At 34.1% G+C, this 22,586-nt stretch overlaps 1 protein-coding gene across 3 annotated transcripts; it reads left to right on the forward strand.

The window, feature by feature from the left end:
• The first annotated feature begins 1,177 nt into the window (after nt 1-1,177).
• Nucleotides 1,178-21,981, forward strand: LOC132718185 (arylsulfatase B-like). Of its 3 annotated transcripts, none has more exons than XM_060701820.1 (9): nt 1,178-1,261; nt 1,738-1,888; nt 6,606-6,765; nt 8,950-9,062; nt 16,534-16,650; nt 17,354-17,476; nt 18,122-18,251; nt 18,802-18,955; nt 19,960-21,981. In XM_060701820.1, exons 2-9 carry the CDS (start codon nt 1,763-1,765, stop codon nt 20,744-20,746), a joined length of 1,710 nt encoding a protein of 569 aa, XP_060557803.1. In that variant the 5' UTR covers nt 1,178-1,261; nt 1,738-1,762; the 3' UTR covers nt 20,747-21,981. The 3 variants fall into 3 exon arrangements, with proteins under 3 accessions (XP_060557803.1, XP_060557801.1, XP_060557804.1); XM_060701818.1 differs by lacking the exon at nt 8,950-9,062 and adding an exon at nt 7,675-7,787 and having other exon boundaries at nt 1,249-1,298; XM_060701821.1 differs by lacking the exons at nt 1,178-1,261; nt 8,950-9,062 and having other exon boundaries at nt 1,747-1,888.
• The last annotated feature ends 605 nt before the right edge of the window (nt 21,982-22,586 follow it).

The raw sequence follows: 22,586 nt of genomic DNA on the forward strand, positions 1-22,586 counted from the left end.
AGCTTTACGGTGCCACAGACATTGGTTGCCACGGTCAATTTTGAATTTTGATAAAATGCCTACATGATAAGGTAGCCTTCGTTCAGTCCAGAATAGTGAAAAAGTATGTATGTATGTATGTTGTTAATGCTTAATGAGGGTCCATCCGCCCTTTCGGGCACAAAAAGTAGCTTTCGCTGTCGAGTACGGACCCCGGACATGTCACCAGTCATGCCCTTAAAGTATGTTTGGTTCTAAAATGGTGACCTACATATGTATTTGATTGGAATTCAGTAATTCACTGAATGAGCCCAAAGAAAATGCTATTGTTTTTAGATTTATTAATGAAATAATACACGGGAGGCCAATGGGACCGTTGTGTGCATTATGTTGTTTAGTAAAAGAATGTGTTGCTGCCTAAAATAAAGGATCAAGAAGCGGACGGGAAGGTTTTCCTGACATATAGACGCACGGACAAGCAATGGTGCTTCGGACCGGTGTTTCTTGGTTCGGTGCCACAGACAAACAAAACGGACAGACAAGTTCACTCCTTCCATTTTTCAGCTCCGCCATGGACCATGGACTGCTTCCCTCATCTGGTGGGTCTAGAAGAACTCTTCCACGTCTTCGGTCTTCGAAGATGTCTTCTTTGACCTCCCCCCTTATAATGCCTACTTTGAGAGTGCGACATTTTCGGGGCTTGGTCATGGACTTCTCATCCCCTCAGAGTGGTCTTCTTCATCCCGTCATGTAGATCTTCCAGATGTCTCAGATATATCGAGATAACCGCCACATACATGTATGTTACCATCACTTGCATATCGATCCGACTGCCGGTAAGCCACAGACAATTTAGTAATTTATAAAATATGAAATGATTTCCGAAAGATAAATTCTGCCTATATCGGTCCAATTTTGAATTTTGTTTTGTTAAAGTATGGAAAGCCACAGACGCATTTTATTGTTTTAATTAAATTTATTAAGAAATTTATTTTCAGTCAGTGAAGTGTTAATTGTTGCTAAGGCCGTCACAAAGCACTAGCAGCTTTACGGTGCCACAGACATTGGTTGCCACGGTCAATTTTGAATTTTGATAAAATGCCTACATGATAAGGTAGCCTTCCTTCAGTCCAATTTTGACATTTAATAAATGTTATATAAAATTTGTGTACCCGATCTTTTGTGTATAGTACGGGTTTAAACAGAATATAAACCGAGAAACTTGCGGAGCTTTTCGGATCTTATCGTAGTGGAAACAACAACAACTAAACAATCGAATTGCGTAAATTTTTACTACATATTTACCTTATTTTTCAATCGTAAATACCTTTTTTTCCAATTAATTCTTGTGCATTAGGCTATCCGATAAAACAATTATTTTAATATCATTTTATAATCATGTTGCCAATGTAGATCTACTGTATCTGATCACAAAACTAAGGCTGTGACTAAAAAAAGGATTGGAGCACCACACTAAATACCGTATTCCGGTATATACCGGACAAGGCGCTTGAATGATAAAATGCTAAAATCTTGTCTTTTTACCCAACGGAATGAACTTTAACAGGTCTAATTCATCTATTCACACCGAATCAAGTACGATAATCAAGGAAAAATGTAAAATTCGGCGAAAAAAACGATATTTGTCTATTTTGTGATCATGATTTCTGCAAGCGTCTAGAGGTACTGCTCCAATCCTGTATTGAGCTAAATCCCAAAACTAATGAAAAATTGACTGAATAATTTGTTTATTTGCAGGTTAAATGGAAGCATCATAACAGACATGTGGATTACAACTCCAAGTCATGTTGGACGAGCAGCGCTATTTTATGTATTAACAATAGGGCTGATAACAGGCTGCTTGTCTGCTCAAAGACCCAATATTGTTGTTATAGTTGCTGATGATCTGGTATTTACATTATTATCCTTCTTACAATGTATTTGGTGCAAGTTACCACAGCCAAAATTTAGTCAATCTGGTCCCAAGTCAGTCTGATATCTGGTCAACCCAGTCTGTGTCCCAAGTCAACCTGATCTCTGGTCAATCCCACCCTATATTTTGTGTCGCCTGTACTGAGACCGTCCATTGATCGGAAAACATGTCCGTACTACTCCTCAAAAACTATGGGTGCAATTTCATCCAAACTTTACAGGAATGATCAGTCTGGTTGTGCAGATCATTGGCATTTTCCGGTTTAATGTTTTTTGTCAGAGTTATGGCCCTTTTATGGTTTTTATTTTAAAAATTTGTCCAGACTACTCCTAATAGACCTATTATACCACAAATTTATGCAATTTCAATGAAACTTTAAAGGTATGGTCGGTAACTCAAGTACTTGGGCATGTTACACAGGTTTTCCAATCAAATGATTTTTAACTCAGTTATTATACCCCCAAAAACGAAGTTTGGGGGGGTATATAGGAGTCACCCAGTGGTCGGTTGGTCGGTCGGTCGGTCGGTCGGTCGGTCGGTCCAGACGTCCGTTGCATTTTCCTTGTCCGGACCATAACTTGAAGACTAATGGTTGGAATTCAATATAACTACATACAATGGTCAAGCACATTGAGAGGAAGTGCAGTGCACAAGAACCATAACTTTATCTTGACTAATTACAGAGTTATTGCCCTTTGTTACTTTTCCTTGTCCGGGGCATAACTTGAAAACTACTGGTTGGAATTCAAAACAACTTCATACAAATGTCAAACACAATAAGGGGAAGTGCAGTGCACAAGAACCATAACTCTATCTAAAGTAATTACAGAGTTATTGCCCTTTGTTACTTTTCCATTGCTTTCTTTTGTCCGGACCATAACTTGAAGACTAATGGTTGGAATTCAATATAACTACATACACTGGTCAAGCACATTGAGAGGAAGTGCAGTGCACAAGAACCATAACTCTATCTTGACTAATTACAGAGTTATTGCCCTTTGTTACTTTTCCTTGTCCGGGGCATAACTTGAACACTACGTCTGTTGCATTTTCCTTGTCCCGACCATAACTTGAAGACTAATGGTTGGAATTCAATATTACTATATACAATGGTCAAGCACATTGAGAGGAAGTGCAGTGCACAAGAACCATAACTCTATCTTGACTAATTACAGAGTTATTGACCTTTGTTACTTTTCCTTCTCCGGGGCTTAACTTGAAAACTACTGGTTGGAATTCAAATCAACTTCATACAATTGTCAAACACAATAAGGGGAAGTGCAGTGCACAAGAACCATAACTCTATCTAAAGTAATTACAGAGTTATTGCCCTTTGTTACTTTTCCATTGCTTTTCTTTTGTCCGGACCATAACTTGAAGACTAATGGTTGGAATTCAATATAACTACATACAATGGTCAAGCACATTGAGAGGAAGTGCAGTGCACAAGAACCATAACTCTATCTTGACTAATTACAGAGTTATTGCCCTTTGTTACTTTTCCTTGTCCGGGGCATAACTTGAACACTACTGGTTGGAATTCAAAACAACTTCATACAAATGTCAAACACAACAAGGGGAAATGCAGTGCACAAGAACCATAACTCTATCTAAAGTAATTACAGAGTTATTGCCCTTTGATACTTTTCCATTGCTTTCTTTTGTCCGGACCATAACTTGAAGACTAATGGTTGGAATTCAATATAACTTCATACAATGGTCAAGCACATTGAGAGAAAGTGCAGTGCACAAGAACCATAACTCAATCTTGACTAATTACAGAGTTATTGCCCTTTGTTACTTTTCCTTGTCCAGGGCATAACTTGAAAACTACTGGTTGGAATTCAAAACAACTTCATACAATTGTCAAACACAATAAGAGAAAGTGCAGTGCACAAGAACCATAACTCTATCTAAAGTAATTATAGAGTTATTGCCCTTTGTTACTTTTCCATTCCATTCTTTTGTCCGGACTATAACTTGAAGACTAATTGTTGGAATTCATTATAACTTCATACAATGGTCAAGCACATTTAGAGGAAGTGCAATGCTCAAGAACCATAACTCCATCTTGACTTTATTACAGAGTTACTGCCCTTTGTTACTTTTCCTTGTCCAGAGCATGACATGAAAACTACTGGTTGGAATTCAAAACAACTTCATACAATGGTCAAGCACAATAAGGGGAAGTGCAGTGCACAAGAACCATAACTCCATCTTGACTATTTACAGAGTTATTGCCCTTTGTTACTTTTCCATTGCTTTTTTTGTCTGGAGCATAACTTGAAGACTAACGTTTGGAATTCAATATAACTTCATACAATGGTCAAGCACATTGAGAGGGAGTGCAGTGCACAAGAACCATAACTCCATATTCAGTATTTACAGAGTTATTGCCCTTTGTTACTTTTCCTTGTCCAGAGCATAACTTGAAAACTACTGTTTGGAATTCAATACAACTTCATACAGTTGTCAAGGACATTAAAAGGAAGTGCAGTGCATAAGAGCCATAACTCCATTTTGACAAAATACAGAGTTACTGCCCTTTGTTACTTTTCCTTGTCCAGAGCATGACATGAAAACTACTGGTTGGAATTCAAAACAACTTCATACAATGGTCAAGCACAATAAGGGGAAGTGCAGTGCACAAGAACCATAACTCCATCTTGACTATTTACAGAGTTATTGCCCTTCGTTACTTTTCCATTGCTTTTTTTGTCCGGAGCATAACTTGAAGACTAACGGTTGGAATTCAATATAACTTCATACAATGGTCAAGCACATTGAGAGGGAGTGCAGTGCACAAGAACCATAACTCCATATTCAGTATTTACAGAGTTATTGCCCTTTGTTACTTTTCCTTGTCCAGAGCATAACTTGAAAACTACTGTTTGGAATTCAATACAACTTCATACAGTTGTCAAGGACATTAAAAGGAAGTGCAGTGCATAAGAGCCATAACTCCATTTTGACAAAATACAGAGTTACTGCCCTTTGATACTTTTCCTTGTCTGGAGCATAACTTAAAACATACTGGTTGAAATTCAAAACAACTTCATACAATGGTCAAGCACAAAAAGAGGGAGGAAGTGCAGTGCACAAGAACTATAACTCCATCTTCAGTATTTATAGAGTTATTGCCCTTTGTTCCTTTTCTTTGTATTTCTGGACTTATTACAGAGTAATTCAATAAAACTTCTTCAATGGTCAACTACATTGAAAGGAAATGCAATATACAAGAACCACAACTATTTTTAATTGCCCACAACCCTAACTCTATATTTCAATTCTTTTACAAGGTATTCTGTTACTAGTAACATCCTCATTTCCGAAGCAGTCTTGTGGGGGTATTAATCACATTTAGTGATAGTTCTAGTTGTCCTTAAAAATAAAAATGTGCTTTGCCCTGTTAATGATTTTTGTGTTTCCTGCTACACAGAGGCTGCAACATGCAGTTAGCTTTCATGAGGTGATACATGATCACCCTTGTAATATTATTTATTTAGCACTGCTTTTTCTTAACTTTTTCTTATCAAGAAAAATGTGAATACTTCAAGATAAAAATAAAATGAATGAAAAAAAAAGTACAAGATAATGGCTTTGACAATCATCACCTTTATTTTTCTTTAAAAACAAACAAATATGTATTTGTTAATGTACATTGTAACATTAAATAGTAATTTCTGTAAATACAAACAATCACAACTTGTTCTAACTAGAATGTCTTAATATGTCTTCTCAAACACATTGCATTTCTTGATATCATCTTATATCATTACTTATATAAATGCATTGTGGAAAATATATTTTCGAATTTATACACACTTAACAAACTTATTTACATTAAAAAAAGCATGAAAGAGACCAAACAACTAAATCAAAAGTTTTTTTCACCGTAAATATTTCTTTGTTATTTGATTGCTCTTACAGTGAAACTTTTTGTCACATTTGAATAAATGCAAATAGTCACATATAAATAATAATTAATGTATATTTAAACATTCATTATCACTAATGGGTCTTAAAGAATAGCTGCCTTAATTTGTCAATTAAATTTACTGATAAAAGGCAATTTATATCTTTAAACTATGGTTCAGAATTTTCAAAAAAAAGTTTCATTTTATTGCAAGCTATAAAATGAATAATAGATATAGAGAAAAATCTAATTTGGGGCCAGATTGACCAATTTGGAGGCAATATTTACAGAACCTGAAATAATCTTGTGCTCACTGCTGGATTGACAAATTTTGGGGTCAAATTGATTTGCAGCTGGGGTGACTGTAATTCCTTCTTATTAACCTTGATTTATTTCTTCCATTTAAAACTGATATAATTGTATTTGACCATATTCATCACTTGCAGTATCACATATAACTGGCACCATTAGGACTATTTCGGGAACTGTAGTCTTAAATTCTGTCTGTTGATTAGGAAATATTTTATTAATTTATAAAAAAAACAGATTTTAGAAATCATTGAGGCATCATGGCATTTTATACCTGTCAAAATATACTTACCTAAGGCACTGTTGAGATTTTATGGTAAATGGAAAGAGGCTCTGCACTATTGACTGAGAATTCTCATTTTGTTATCCTCATATTTAATAATGGTCTGTTAAAATAAAATTAGATTCAAGTTCATTTAAAAAATTCAACACGTAAAGGGTTAATGCTTTCTGTTATACTCTTTCTAGGGCTGGAATGATGTAAGTTTCCATGGATCAGATCAGATTCCTACACCAAACATTGACGCCCTTGCATACGGGGGAATTATTCTAAACAATTATTATGTTTCTCCAATCTGCACCCCAACACGAGGAGCACTTATGTCTGGAAGGCACCCTATTCACACTGGTAAGTTATATTTTGATTGTTTATGTACAAAACAGGGCTGATTTCAAATCACTTTCTGAAAATTCACCTCATCCACTGTCTCTATGGATACCAGAGTTTTTCTGTGCAAGGAACATAATTCGCCTGCATCAGAAGATGTAAGGTTATACTTGGTTGTTATCCTGTGCCTGAAGAAATGCATGGTGATAAACATAGCTTCTTCCTCTAGCAGTTAAACTTTTAAAGTTGTCATAGTTATGACCTTTACGATGTTGTTGAGACAGAGAAAAAAAGAAAAACAAACAAAAAAGAAGAAAGAAATAGATCCACTGGTAGTCAATAATTTTGATAGCCAAAGAAAGGGAATTTTTAATTTCCCATCTGGTAATCATGTATTAGATATATTTAGATTATACAAAATTGGGTTCCATGGGACAGGTCTATCCCAGGTTTAGCACAGGAAGATTTGATGGAATATACTTTGAGTGCCATGTTGCGGGCCTTTAAAATAGTTTGGGCTTAGGACTTTAAAAATTAAAAATTTGGATCATTCTTTACCAGAATGGCTGGAATGTCACCAAAATTTTAAAAATTGGGGCACTTTTTCATTTTAAAACCATACATTTTTAACCCTTTAAAAAAAAATTTCCTTTGAGATTCTTTTGAACGGTTTAGGGTCCCCCCTGCTTTTAACGGGAAAGCAAACTTTTTACTTTCTTTTGGTTTTTTCCCAAAAATTTTTGAAAGGGGTTACTAAGAAGATTACCGATAATTTAAAGCATACATTATGAAGAATAAACTTCAGTTTCTTAACATTTTACATGATCAAATATTGAAATTGGTACATTAATATGTTGGCCACCAACCTTTTATAGAAGATAATTTTCAGCTTTTAATATAATGGGTTAATAGAAGACTGTTGACTTATAGGTTTACAACAAGGGGTTATAGTGGGCGCTGCCAAATATGGTCTTCCTCTTGAAGAAAAGATAATGCCCCAGTGGTTCCAACAGCTGGGATATAGGACTCATATGGTGGGAAAGGTACACAGTCTGTAGGAAAATAGCATGTTTGTTGTTTAACCCACTTCCTGTTCCTAAAAACCTATATACATGTACATGTATAATTGGATCACATAGTACAAGCACAGTGTCTGATTTTATGGTATCATTACATAGACTATGGTAATTACCATGGTGATAAAGTCATCCCCATGGGTACCACACTTCTGTTGATATGGCAGTAATCTAAACATCACATTTGACCAAAATTAATTTTGAATTGTGTTCTTTTGCCCCAATGTTTTTTTCTTTATAAAAATCCTATTTTTTTCTGAACGTCACGGTTTTCTGTTTCCCTATTATTTGATAGTAAGTGGTTAAACCTCATGACTAGTGTTTATTCTTTTGACACTTTGACTTGTGATACAATTTTTTTAAGTGGTACTTGAATGTTCCTTTTATGAATCATGGTTTAAAGGTTAAGGCATCTTAATTTAGTGTAAAGAAAAATTGAATATAGAGAAAGTCATAGCTATAAAGTCAAACAGTTTTGTATACATTAAAAGTCATTATATAATCAATATAGAAATCCTTCGTTTCATAAGCATAACTATTTCAAAGACCATCATGGCCTTTTTGTATTTATGTGGAATAAAACTTCATCTTGACACAAAAATACATAGAATTAAAAAAAAATACATCCTTTTTTTTGTAGCTCATTGGGTTTTAATTTTTATTGCCATAGTTTTGCCCCCCGAAAATCCTAGGGGTCAAATTCCCCTTTGGCCCTAACCCTTTTCCCCAATCCATTTGCATTTGCTAAGATCTTACCCCCACTTAATAACTAAAGTGGACTTGTTCTCTTTCAATATGGACAAAACCATTCATCATCTTTAAGGGAAAATTTCAAAAATATGTACCAACTGAAAACAGGACAGTGCAGACCATGATCTGGCTTATCTTGGTCTGTACTGGTCACAAGAATAGAGTTTATTGCCAAAAGTAGACTGATATTTTTAACCGGGCTTAATATCAATATCCAAGTGCATGAGCACTTGTTTTGCGAGGTCAACCGTTGTCAAGATATTAGTTGACAAAGTCACAACATAATTTCTATGTTGTTTCAATGCTCAAGCCTCGATGTGTGCCTGCTGGGTTAAGACTAAATAAAACACAATTCTTAAAATATTTTAACCTTGTTCAGGACTGCAGCACAGTGTAATATATGCATCAGAGAAGTATGGTTTACCCTTGGAAGAAAAGATAATGCCACAGTGGTTTAAGGACTTAGGCTATCGTACTCACATGGTTGGAAAGGTATTGTAGAAATACATTGATCTAGGTTAAAGTTTTGGACATGAACTGGTAGATTTTAGATTTTGAGTCTAGTATCAAGTATTACTAAGATTGGGATACTCTTTCAGCTTAAAAAAATGCTGTAAAACATAATGAAGTATTTTTTTTGGAAATGATAACGTTTTTAGCTGGACAATGCAAAGATTGGTGTGAATAACCCACTGTCCTGATTTTAGTGTAAAACTTATGTGTGCAACTGCAGATATTATTCAGCACCAAGGGTATTCAATACAGACATTATGTCAGTTTGGAGATGATATTAAGGGGTCAATATGATCATAATTGGAGTTCTCTAACTACAGGCATGGGTATTTATGGAAATATTCCTGTGATGAACTTAGATAACTTATCTGTGAGGTTTTGAATTTTTTTCCACAATTAATAGAAATATTCTTCTGAAACTTTACATGGGCGTCGATGACCAAGTGGTTAAGGTCTTTGACTTCAATCCACTTGCCCCTAATTGCTGTGAATTCCAATCCCAACAGGGACACTCCAGCTAGTTACGGAAATTTGAAATAATTTTTGCACTTTCTAAGGCATCATCATTTAATTTGTTCTTTCAAGTTAAAAGAAGATAACAACAATTCAGTTTTCTTTCATAATAATCAAAGCTAACTGTGTTTTAGTACTTACTTTAGCATAAACTAATTTACTGTTTTCTGAATATTTTCATCTTTTTTCAGTGGCACTTGGGGTTCTATGCATGGGACTTCACGCCAACATATCGTGGGTTTGAAAGCCATTATGGCTATTTACTTGGTCATGGTGACTATTTTGATCACATGACAGCGTGTTCAAGAGTAAGAGAACTACTTTTTTACCGGGACTATTTTTTGTCTTATCTTCTTTAATTCCATTGCATGGATATCTTGAAACGAGTTTAAAGTCCCACACTAAGGCAGTAAAATAGGACTTTTTAGATACAAAATGTAAGACCTATTTTTTATTGCTTTAATACTTGATAAATATAAGAATTGTATAATAATCCAAATGCAAACCAAACTGAAGCCCAACAGCTTACAGAAAGATTATCCCATTATCCAGCATAAGTTTTGTATGCTTTTTACTTTTCATTCTTTCTTAAAGATAAAGAAATTAATGTATGGATTGGAAAAATTTCGTGGGTTTACGTGGTCGAATGGTTAGGGTTGTTGACCTAAAACCACTAAGTCTTGCCTCTCACCTGTTTAGAGCCTCTTGTAGGTTCGAGCAACACCAGCATTTTTTTGATCTTTTTTTTGTGGGGATTAAAACATCTATTTTCAACGTAAACCCAAAAGAACAATTGGTTTGGGTTTTACCCCGGGGCCCCGCTTGGTTTCCCCGAAATAATGCATAAAAATGGGATCTTTAGGTCTTTTCCTTTCCCGTCTCCACCAGGGGAGAGCTTTAAAATTTCCATCTAAACCTATAATGTATTTGTGCGACTTAAAACCCAGCCTAACAAACGAAAAGTTTTCAGCTCCCTTTACCATACTTTAAGAAACGGTTTATATTCAGACTATAATAATTTTTAATATTAAGAATGAAATTTTTTAGCTCACCTGAGCTTGCTCAGGGTGAGCTTTTAGGATCGATGAATGTCCGTCGTCCGTCGTCCGTCGTCCGTCTGGCCGTCCACAATTGCTTGTGAACACTCTAGCGGTCGCATTTTTGCCTCAATCATCATCAAACTTGGTCAGGATGCTTATCTAGTTGAAAGCTCGGATGAGTTCGAACATGGGTCATCTCAGATGAAAAACTAGGTCACAAGAGCTAAAAATAGAAAAACCTTGTGAACACTCTAGAGGTCACATTTTTGACCCAATCTTCATCAAACTTGGTCAGGATGTTTGTCTAGGTGATAGCTCGGATGAGTTCGAACATGGGTCATCTCGGATGAAAAAGTAGGTCACAGGAGCTATAAATAGAAAAACCTTGTGAACACTCTAGTGGTCACATTTTTGAAACCAATCATCATCAAACTTGGTCAGAATGCTTGTCTAGTCAATTGCTTGGATGAGTTCGAACATGGGTCATCTCTGATGAAAAACTAGGTCACAGGAGCTAAAAATAGAAAAACCTTGTGACCACTCTAGTGGTCACATTTTTGACCCAATCATCATCAAACTTTGTCAGGATGCTTGTTTAGATAATAGCTCGGATGAGTTCGAATATGGGTCATCTCGGATGAAAAACTAGGTCACCGGAGCTATAAATAGAAAAACCTTGTTAACACTCTAGCGGTCACATTTTTGCATCAATCATCATCAAACTTGGTCAGGATGCTTATCTAGTTGATAGCTTGGATGAGTTCGAACATGGGTCATCTCGGATGAAAAAGTAGGTCACCGAGCTAAAAATAGAAAAACCTTGTTAACACTTTAGCGGTCACATTTTTGCATCAATCATCATCAAACTTGATCAAGATGCTTGTCTAGGTAATAACTCGGATGAGTTCGAACATGGGTCATCTCGGATGAAAAACTAGGTCACAGGAGCTAAAAATAGAAAAACCTTGTTAACACTCTAGTGGTCACAATTTTGACTCAATTGTCATCAAACTTGGTCAGGAAACTTGTCTAGGTCATTGCTGGGAATAAATCGAACATGGGACATCTCGGATGAAAAACTAGGTCACAGGAGCTAAAAATAGAAAAATCTTGTTAACACTCTAGTGGCTACTGTTGTGATCCAAATATTCTGTTAATTGGTCTGAAAGTTTGTTTTGATGATTTCTAAGTCAAGATCGAACATGGGTCATCTTGGATGAAAAACTAGGTCACACCGCCCAAATATGGAAAAACCTTGTTAACATTCTAGTGGTCACATTTTCGACTCCATTATCATCAAACTTGGTCAGAATGCTTGTCTAGGTAATTGCTTGGATGAGTTCGAAATCGCATGTGAAACTAGGTCACCGGAGCTAAAAATAGAAAAATCTTGTTAACACTCTAGTTGCTACTGTTTTGATCCAAGTATCCTGGAAATTGGTCTGAAAGTTTGTTTTTGAATGATTTCTAGGTCAAGTTTGAATATGTGTCACCTGGGTAAAAAACTAGGTCGCACTGCTCAAATATGGATAATCCTTGTTAACACTGTAGTGGTCACATTTTTGACTCACCTGTCATGAGACTTGGTCAGAATGCTTGTCTAGGTAATTGTTTGGATGAGTTTGATAATTCAGGTGAGCGATCTAGGGCCATCATGGCCCTCTTGTTTATCTTTTTATGAATGCTTCTTTTAAATTGATTTATTTTTAAGAAAAATTTCAGATTTCAACTAAAGTGACATGCTGACATTATAACGCTGTCAAGTTGTGTTGAATTAATAATATGTTTCAAAAGATTGACTATTATTGACTATTAAAATGGTGACTAATAATTGATAACGCAATATAAAAAGCACCTAAATTATAAAAAGACTGCCCCACTCTTTAAGATTTGAGTGTTACCGATATTTATTGAAAAAATCCTGTTGGCCACATGGATTATTAAATGAATTTTCCATAATTAAATATAAAATCGAGCAAACGCAATTTTGGCAAAATGTGATGCTATTTTTATTTTTACCTGTTCACTGCCCATATTTACACATGGATGAACATAATATCACTTTAAGAATTTGAAATCTATAAGTGAGTTGTTTACTTGAGTACATTAGAGAGATACATAGTTGAGTTCAATTTTCAAGTAAAGTTTGATAAATTTTATAAAGTATCTACATGGGGATTATATTTAAATTAATCTTGAAATCTGCTTAAACAGCTCTTAGTTATTGCATTATAATGTTATAGAAACAAAATATTGAAGTGACGGTGACATTGAACCCATGTCTTTGTAGCTTAATCCTCAAAAAACCAGCCCTTGAAAACACTTTATCTTGAGTCGTAGCGCTGTGTTTAGTATAGATTTAAACAACTTTAAAAAAGTGTTAAAGGATTTTCTTTCAAAGCATACTGTACTCTTATTGCTGTCTTGGATAAAAGACTAGTTTTGTTGGGATTTTTTTTTAGCTTAACCACATTGTAGGGTAATGAAAAGATGTACACTGGAATTTAAGAATATTTTGGGTTTTCCCCAGCTAACTTGTGGGATGGGGTATAGACAAACTTTGACAGTTACAACTCAGAAAATAAGTGCAACGGGTTAACTTAATTATTATGAACAGTATTGCACCATGAAGCTATAATGCCATATAATGGTAAAAGTTTTTTTGTACTGGACGATTAGCTTTGGAAAACCAACATTTGCCAAGTTCCAGATAACAACTGTTAATATAGGATTGATAACCTGAATTGAAAATTGCAAAATGTGGCAAAATGATTGAGCCCTCTAGAAGCATTTGGTCAGATTTACATGAAATTATTTTCATCACATGCTAAGGTGGTCCTTCTGTTAAAGGAAGCTCACAAATCAATGGCAGTAAAGCTCACAAATCAATGTCAACAAACCTCACAAATCAATGGCAATAAACCTCACAAATCAATGCCAATAAAGCTCACAAATCAATGCCAATAAAGCTCACTAATCGATGTCAATAAAGCTCACAAATCATTGCCAATAAAGCTCACTAATCGATGTCAATAAACCTCACATATCAATGCCAATAAAGCCCACATATCAATGGCAATAAATCATACACAACAATAGCAATAAAGCTTGAAAAATAAATGCCAATAAAGCTTGCATATCAATGCCAATAAAGCTTACAAATTAGTGCCAATAAAGCTCACATATCAATGCCAATAAAGCTCACATATCAATGCCAATAAAGCTCACATATCAATGGCAATAAAGCTCTCAAATCACTGCCAATAAAGCTCACAAATCAATGCCAATAAAGCTCACATATCACTGCCAATAAATCTCAAATATCAGTGCCAATAAACCTCACAAATCAATGGCAATAAATCTCACAAATCAATGCCAATATAGCTCACAAATCAATGCCAATATAGCTCACAAATCAATGCCAATATAGCTCACAAATCAATGCCAATAAACCTCACAAATCAATGCCAATATAGCACACAAATCAATGGCAATAAAGCTCACAAATCAATGGCAATAAATCACACAAATCAATGGCAGTAAATCACACAAATCAATGGCAATAAATCACACAAATCAATGGCAATAAAGCTCACAAATCAATGGCAATAAATCACACAAATCAATGGCAATAAATCACACAAATCAATGGCAATAAAGCTCACAAATCAATGGCAATAAAGCTCACAAATCAATGGCAATAAATCTCACAAATCAATGCCAATAAATCTCAAATATCAGTGCCAATAAAGCTCACAAATCAATGCCAATAAATCTCACAAATCAATGCCAATAAATCTCACATATCACTGCCAATAAATCTCAAATATCAGTGCCAATAAATCTCAAATATCAGTGCCAATAAATCTCACATATCAATGTAAATCTCACAAATCAATGGCAATAAATGTTACAAATCAATGCCAATAAAGCTCACAAATTGATGCCATAAAGCTCACAAATTGATGCCATAAAGCTCACAAATCATTGCCAATAAAGCTCACAAATCAAGCCAATAAATCTCACAAATCAATGCCAATAAATCTCACAAATCAATGGCTTTGTTTGTTTGTTTGTTTCATTTTACGCCTTTTTCCAACAGTATTTCAGTCATATAGGCGGGTAGTTTCCTAACCATCAATGGCAATAAATCTCACAAATCAATGCCAATAAATCTCACAAATCAATGCCAATAAATCTCACAAATCAAAGCCAATAAATCTCACAAATGAGTGGCAATATTGTAAATCTCACAAATCAATGCCAATAAAATGGCCAAATTTTTTATGCCTTTAAAGTTGTCACCAGAGAAGAAAAAGAGTCACCATGGGTAGATCCCCTCTAAACCTGATAATATATAATATTACAATGTATTCACTTAGGTGAGCTCCCAGGCCAATCATTGCCCTCTTGTCTTCTTATGTGAATTTTGTAAAGTCATTTGTATATCCCCAGGTGCCACTGTTAAGTATCTGTTTTAATATTTCTGTTTTCTAACATTCTGTATTTTGAAGTGGGTTGTGTTGTGTATTTTGTTTTACAGAAGCAAATAATTTGAGTATTTGTACTACTTAATTTATATGTACTTACGTATTTGTGTATGCATGCCTTATCTAAGGTATTTTATCACAGTTTGAATAGAATTAAAGAAAAAAATCTTGATGTTAGAAAGAGTATATTGTGAGTTAAACCTTCATAGAAGTCAGTATTTTCAGTTTCTAGTTGAACTAGATTGTTAAGTGAATAACTTTAAATTCTGAAATATGATTAATATATTTTAACATCTATTTACAAAATACTGAAAATATGTTAATTTAGAGTTGTTAATTGAAATTTTTCTCAGATGGTCTGTTTTGAATTTGAGGCGATTATCATACAATAAAGACTGTTTTCTAAGTTTTGAGGTGGCTTAAAATACATTTTAGACATATTTAAGAAAGTCATTTTGCCTACAGCCACCTCCTTAAGACAACCCTGAGCTTGTGATTTTATACCTTTTTTTTCAAATGAAATGCCAAGTACATGTATATAGTGTGAGTGTGCAAGTTTTATGTTATGCGAAAATAGTTAATATCATGTTTATTTGGAATGATTAGATTTGTAAATATAAGTTATTTTTTGTCATAATATGAATATTTATATATTATTTAGCTAAAATAAAGTATTTACATACCTTATTTCAAAAAAATAATGGAAACAATGTCTTAATATTTTTAATATGTATGAAGATGCTTCTCTGTCTAAATCTGTATAGTGGACTTGACCTGCTTTGAAATAGCTAACTCAAAGATTTTGATATTAATATACTTAAATATTACAGCCATCAGTGCAGAGTCTGTTTAGACATCAGGACCGACTTCAAATTACTTAAATTGCCCCTCATGGCTGTGGGTTCGAATCCCGTAATTGAATTTAGCTTTTATCATTTGAGAAAGCTTAGAACCAAGGATGGGTGGTTCTGCTCAGGTGGTCGCTATGACTGCTGGTTTTCATAATGTTAAAGAAGGTAACTTTATAGTGACAATTTTCATAACTGATTTGTCAGAAAACATGAAAACATACTTATATGGTACTGGTAAAAGTATTTGTATTAAATATTGAACATGTTAATTAAAAAATTGTAATTGGAATAATTATAGAATTTGATTTATTATTTCAAACATGTGTAGATTTCTAACTTATTTGAATTTTGGTTATAACCTCTCTTATATATTTCCTGATGAGAATGTTTCAACAAAAGTTTAAGTTATTTTTCAGTATGGCATAGTCGTCATTTTGTGTGTGGGAGAGAGAAAGAAGTTTAATTTTACACTTATTATTCAGGTGGTGGAAACAGTTATTTTTATTTATCTTTATTCAGACATAATCTTTTATGTTATATTTTTGTAATTGAACAGTGGCACCTTGGGATGTTTGCAGAGGAGTATTTGCCAACATTACGAGGGTTTGAATCTCATTACGGGTATTATCAGGGTTGTGAGGACTACTATGATCACACCTATGAGGCCAACCCAGTATGTTCTACTCACAGTTTTAGTTCATTCCCTTTCTGTGCTCAGTTCATCCTGTCAGTACTGGCATTTCAAATTTGGTCAGTCCCTGAGATCACTTGACCATTTAGACTTTAGATAGGAAAACACATTTAAAGTCTTATTACAATTGTATATGAAACATCAATTTTGAATGAACCCTTGCCTTCCAAACCTCTATAAACATTTTGTGAATTTTGCACCTAGGGTAAAAAATGCTCCCATCCTGGGGCTCATTTAGCATAATAAGGATAATTAAGATAAAATAATTTCAGTCAAGTCTTGTAAATGGTTCTTTTATCTAACTGAAAGATTATTTTTTATTATTCAAACAAATTTTCATTCAGTTGTACATGTATATTACCTCAATCTTAGCGTTGCTCCTGTTACAAAGTTTTATATGACAATATGACGTCTCAAAGGTTCTAAAAGTTTGATTTCTCAAAATGGGCTAGATCTTTTGAAGCTGAAAGTTGGTGGTTCTACCAACATACCCTCTAACACAATATATACATATTTAACCACAATGTTTTACAATTCCCAATTCTGAATTTCACATTACTGAGTCATTAATCTTGAATGTAATATTTAAAATTTGTAATCTCAGAACCATAATTAAGAATGACAGTATTTTAAAATGTATGTATTTCATACTAAAGTAGTTAAAGCCACTGTCATATTAATACAGGAATATTGGGGCCTGGATTGGAGAAGGAATTTAGACCTGATACGGAACGAGACAGAAATGTATTCCACTGATCTGTTTACAGCAGAGGCTGTGAATATTATAAAGAAGCATGATACCAAAGAGGTGAGGAAAGCTTTTTTACTTCCGGTCATTTAAAAGTAGTGATGCATTTTGAGTTCTTTAATAAAATGTAATGTATATGATGTTGTATCATTTGTTCTGCTGAAATGCAATGATCAGGGAATATAAAATGCACCACACCTGACATCTCACCTGCTTATTTTCATTATTATCAAAATGCATCAAGATGCCTCCTGAATTGAAAAATAAGTGCAAAAGACACAAACTTGATAAAAAAATATTGTCATAATATTTTGAAGTGATCTTAAAGTTTATTTTTTTTTTTTTAAAATCACCATAGAAATATGAACTTGGAGGTTATAGTTAATGAATAAATTCTTAATGTTTTTGTCAAGTTTGGTGTAAAAAATATCCCTTATAGTACATGTATTTAAATGTCTGTGATGATTATTTCTCTTTTATTGTTTTGTCCAAGAATTTTAGTTGATAAATAAAAGAGATGCTGGCAATTCACAGGTTTTGAGGATTTTCCTTTTTATAGGTCATGCGTGTTGCATCTTATTTTGGAAATAATGAATTGGTTCTTTTTACATTATGTATATGCTTATTTATGAATCATCTATTCAATTTCCTATCTTGCTTAAAACAGGGTTGAGTTAACATTATAACGTTTTCTTTTTTCCCCAGCCACTGTTTTTATATCTACCACATCAAGCTGTACATAGTGGGAATACAGGAGGCGATCCATTACAGGCACCCCAACATTATGTAGACAGATTTCTCCATATCAAAAACTATCACAGAAGATTATTCGCAGGTAAGCTTTGAAGATATCAATTAGATTTTTATGAATTCTTTAAATAGAATTGCTTATTAACTATATTTCAGCCAAATGGTTCAGATAGAAGTAATTAAGAAGAAATGTGTTTCCTCAAGTTTCTCATGTCCCATGTATTTTTGTCATGTTTTTGAACAAAATAACAGGTGAACCTTTACTAAAAATGTTACTCAAAAATGATAAAATTGTTGAGTTTAACAATTTAAATATACCATGTAACTTTAATGTTACAGAATTGATTTTCTGTATGTTTTCTGATTGGAGCTCTTTTAACCATAAAAGGAGACTCTGTTTATGAGAGATTGAATGTTGGATGTGCTATGCAGAATTATGATTCCTAGTGGTTTTTTGTCACATAAGTTATTTAACATTAATATTTTTAGGCAATTAATAGTAGATTTTGTGATTTAATAATGATTGTAATTTCAGTTAACAAGTTAACCTTGTTTTTTTATGGCAATTTTCTGTCTGTTGTTTTCTATTTTAATAGACAGGTCTGTCTAATCAGGTTTTATTGTATTTGATACAGGAATGGTTGCAGCATTAGACGACTCTGTAGGGGCCGTAGTGAAGACATTAGAGTCCCGAGGTATGATGAACAACACCATTATAATGTTTACAACGGACAATGGCGGTCCAGCCAACGGTTTTGATGCCAATGCTGCAAACAATTTTCCTTTAAGGTAATTCTGTTGATAAAACCATTAGAGTCGTGTCATGACAAAACCAACATAGTGCGTTTGCGACCAACATGGATCCAGACCAGCCTGCGCATCTGCGCAGTCTGATCAGGATCCATGCTGTTCGCTATCAGTTTTTCTACTTGTTAAAGGGGTTTGTAAGCAAACAGCATGGATCCTGATCAGACTGCGCGAATACGCAGGCTGGTCTGGATCCATGCTGGTCGCAAACCCATTATGTTGGTTATGTCGTGACGCGGCTCATTACATACATTCTGTATGTACTTCATGCTGTATTTTTTCTGGGAAATAACCATGCCTTATATGTGGATTTAAAGAACAACATTTCTTCCATATACAGATTCAGGTCTGCATGTTGAGCAGTAATATATCAGTAGGTATATTTTATGAACTAAGCAATTTATGTGTATCGAAAAATTGCCAAGTTCATAAAGTATACATACCCATTATTTCCATACCTAGTGTGCTGCCTTAACAACTATGTAAATTCATGGCATAAGGAAATTAACAATAAAACATTCAGCAGGTGTGCAGGAAAGTGCATACACTGTAGTTAATCTTCAGAATGTATTGTACCTAAGTCCATTAAAGAAGTTAAATTTCCAACCATCTGAATGACACAACGTAAGAAAAAATACTGTAAAATGCTTAAAATTCACATGAAGTATGTTTTTTTCCAAAAAGTGTATTTTCTCTATTCCCTTATACATGAATTTGCATCCTCATGATATTGAGAATCCAAAGTTTTTCTGAATAAAATAAAGTTATTTGCATTTTCATGTTTATATATAGTTCACGATAGCTATGATGTCACAAAGAAATTAACTCGCAAAAATTAATTTAACACAAATGAAACCAGTTCTACAGTATATATACAGCGAAGCAATTATTGACAGATTGTTTAGTATGATTGTTTATGTACAGTAGAAAAAATAGAGCTATGGGTATATGAGAAAGTTAATTTCTAATTTATTTTCATATTATAGAGGAGTAAAAGCAACACTATGGGAAGGTGGTGTTAGGGGTGTTGGCTTCATTCACAGCCCGTTACTCCAGAAACAGGGTTATGTCTATAACAACATGCTCCATGTGTGTGACTGGCTCCCTACTTTATACTCTGCTGCGGGAGGCAGCCCCAGGGTGATGAAAAATCTTGATGGTTACGATCACTGGGAGGCTTTATCTCGTAACAGGAAAGGAAAACGTAAAGAAATTCTTCACAATATCGATCCAAAAGGTCAAGGTCATTCAGGACTTCGAGTAGGAGATTATAAAATTCTGGTCGGCGATGTTGGGATGGCTTGGGATGACTGGTACCCACCATGGCAGAACCCGGCTGATACTGAATCGCTTCATGTGAACAATACTGAGAAATACGGTCATATCCGTAACAACGATGATACAAAATCTGTTAACACAAACTTATATTATTTGGAAAAGAGTTCTGAAATTGAAAGTAAAGGTGAAATTTTGAATTCCATGACAGAGTCATACTATCATAAAGGTGCACCTGTCAGGGTAAACTGTGGTCCAAAACCATTTAATGCATCTACAAGCTGTGATCCAAGGAAGTCGCCATGTTTGTTTCACATCCCCTCTGATCCATGTGAATATAACAACATAGCTTATCAAAATAAGGATCTAGTCATTCAAATGCTGGCCAGGTTGATGCAATACCAAAATACCATGGTCCCGCCCCTTAATGGCCCTGTAGATCCAGCTGGGAACCCCAAATATCATGATGGTGCATGGGTTCCATGGGTAAAACTGTGATATTATGTGATGCATAATTGTATTATTGTCTTGTACATTCCAAATACCTATGAAACAACTGATCATAAATAGTTTACCCCTGTATAGTTTTATTCTTTTGTAAATCATATTTTTAAAGAGGCTAAAAATATAACATGAATTTTTTTTGTTTTGATAAAAAAATGGCATTTTTTTTTTCAAACAATTTAAATTCTATATATGGTTATGGAACATTGTTAATTCACAAAATAGTTTAAATGCAGATTTTTTCACACACCTATTGTTTTTAATTGAGGTTAAATCCAATTTTTGATTTCTTTATGCCCAATTTTTTTTTTAAATATATAACTACATGTATATCTAATGCATAATATTTGTGGTGCAGGTGTAAATATTATTTTGTTGGAAATTTTTTGATGTATTTAGTTTGATCTGGGAATATTTCAGCTCAGTCCTGAAACATTTTGAGTTTGATATTAAATTACAGATTTTTTTTTTATTATAATTAAGGTTTTACTTTAAATTATTGGTTCTGTTCTAATGCGAACACATTTTTAGCTCCATTTCACAATAACTTTGCTATATTGTCTCTCTTTAAAATTTGAACCGTCAGAAGTTGTATTTAGTTCTTAACCTTCTGACTTTGAATAATGAATTTATTTATAATTTGTCCTTCTTTGAATATAGAACAGTCCATTCAAAATTTAATGGATTTCAGTATAAAAATGCAAAATTTATGTCTCAGAATATGTATACAGTTTCAGTTTACAATATGCTCAAAGCATTTCATATATTCTTAAAAAGAGAAACAGGATTAGAATGAAAGACAAGTGTATTATGGAATTCTTCTACTTGACTCTTTATTGGCTAATCACTGTCTGTTCAAGTAGCTTAAGGAAGTACGTTCAAATATCAAATTAGCTAATAGATAATGCTTTACTGAAGTTCAGTCAAGCTTGGCCAATTGTAATTAAAAGGCCTGAAATTACTGCATCTAGTTCTCAGTCAATTGTCAAGGGATGTAACTTTCATCATACTGTTGTTATTAACGTATTGTGCAATATTTTGTACATGTATTTTACAAGACGTAAATGCTTCTCTTCACAGATTTTTAGATTCATGCTTTAAAAATAGAATCTCATGCATTTGTTATATAGATCTAGAGGTAAATTTGATACTTGATGTACTTTATTTTGTATATTTATTATGATATATATCATCTATTTTTATGAATAAATGGTGAATCAGAAAATATTTATTTTGATTTTTGATTCCAACTTAGCAAAATAAGTAAACACTCTGCAAGTGTAAGGATGGCCAGATTTTTATGCCCCCACAAAGTGGGAGCATATAGCGTTGCACTTGTCCGTCCGTCCGTACGTCCCGAAATCTTGTGAACGCAACTCCTCTTAAACCGGATGGCAGATTTTGCTTAAACTTCCAGGGATGAACAACCTTAATGTGTAGATGGCAGTAAAGGAAGGAATTTTTGCTGCGACCAAATTTAACAGAATTATGGCCCTTTGTTGATTTTTCACTATATACTATGTAGAAATTTTGTGAACGCAACTCCTCTCAAACCGGATGGCAGATTTTGCTTAGAAATCCAGGGATGAACAATCTTTATGTGTAGATGGTAGAAAGGAAGGAATTTTCGCTGCGACCAAATTTAACAGAATTATGGCCCTTTGTTGATTTTTTCACTATATACTATGTAGAAATTTTGTGAACGCATCTCCTCTCAAACCGGATGGCAGATTTTGCTTAAACCTCCAGGTATGAACAACCTTTATGTGTAGATGGTAGTAAAGGAAGGAATTTTTGCTGCGACCAAATTTAACAGAATTATGGCCCTTTATTG

This window comes from Ruditapes philippinarum, unplaced genomic scaffold, assembly GCF_026571515.1.
Source record: "Ruditapes philippinarum isolate M1 unplaced genomic scaffold, ASM2657151v2 ctg5079_1_1_1_1, whole genome shotgun sequence".
Lineage (NCBI taxonomy): Eukaryota > Metazoa > Mollusca > Bivalvia > Venerida > Veneridae > Ruditapes > Ruditapes philippinarum.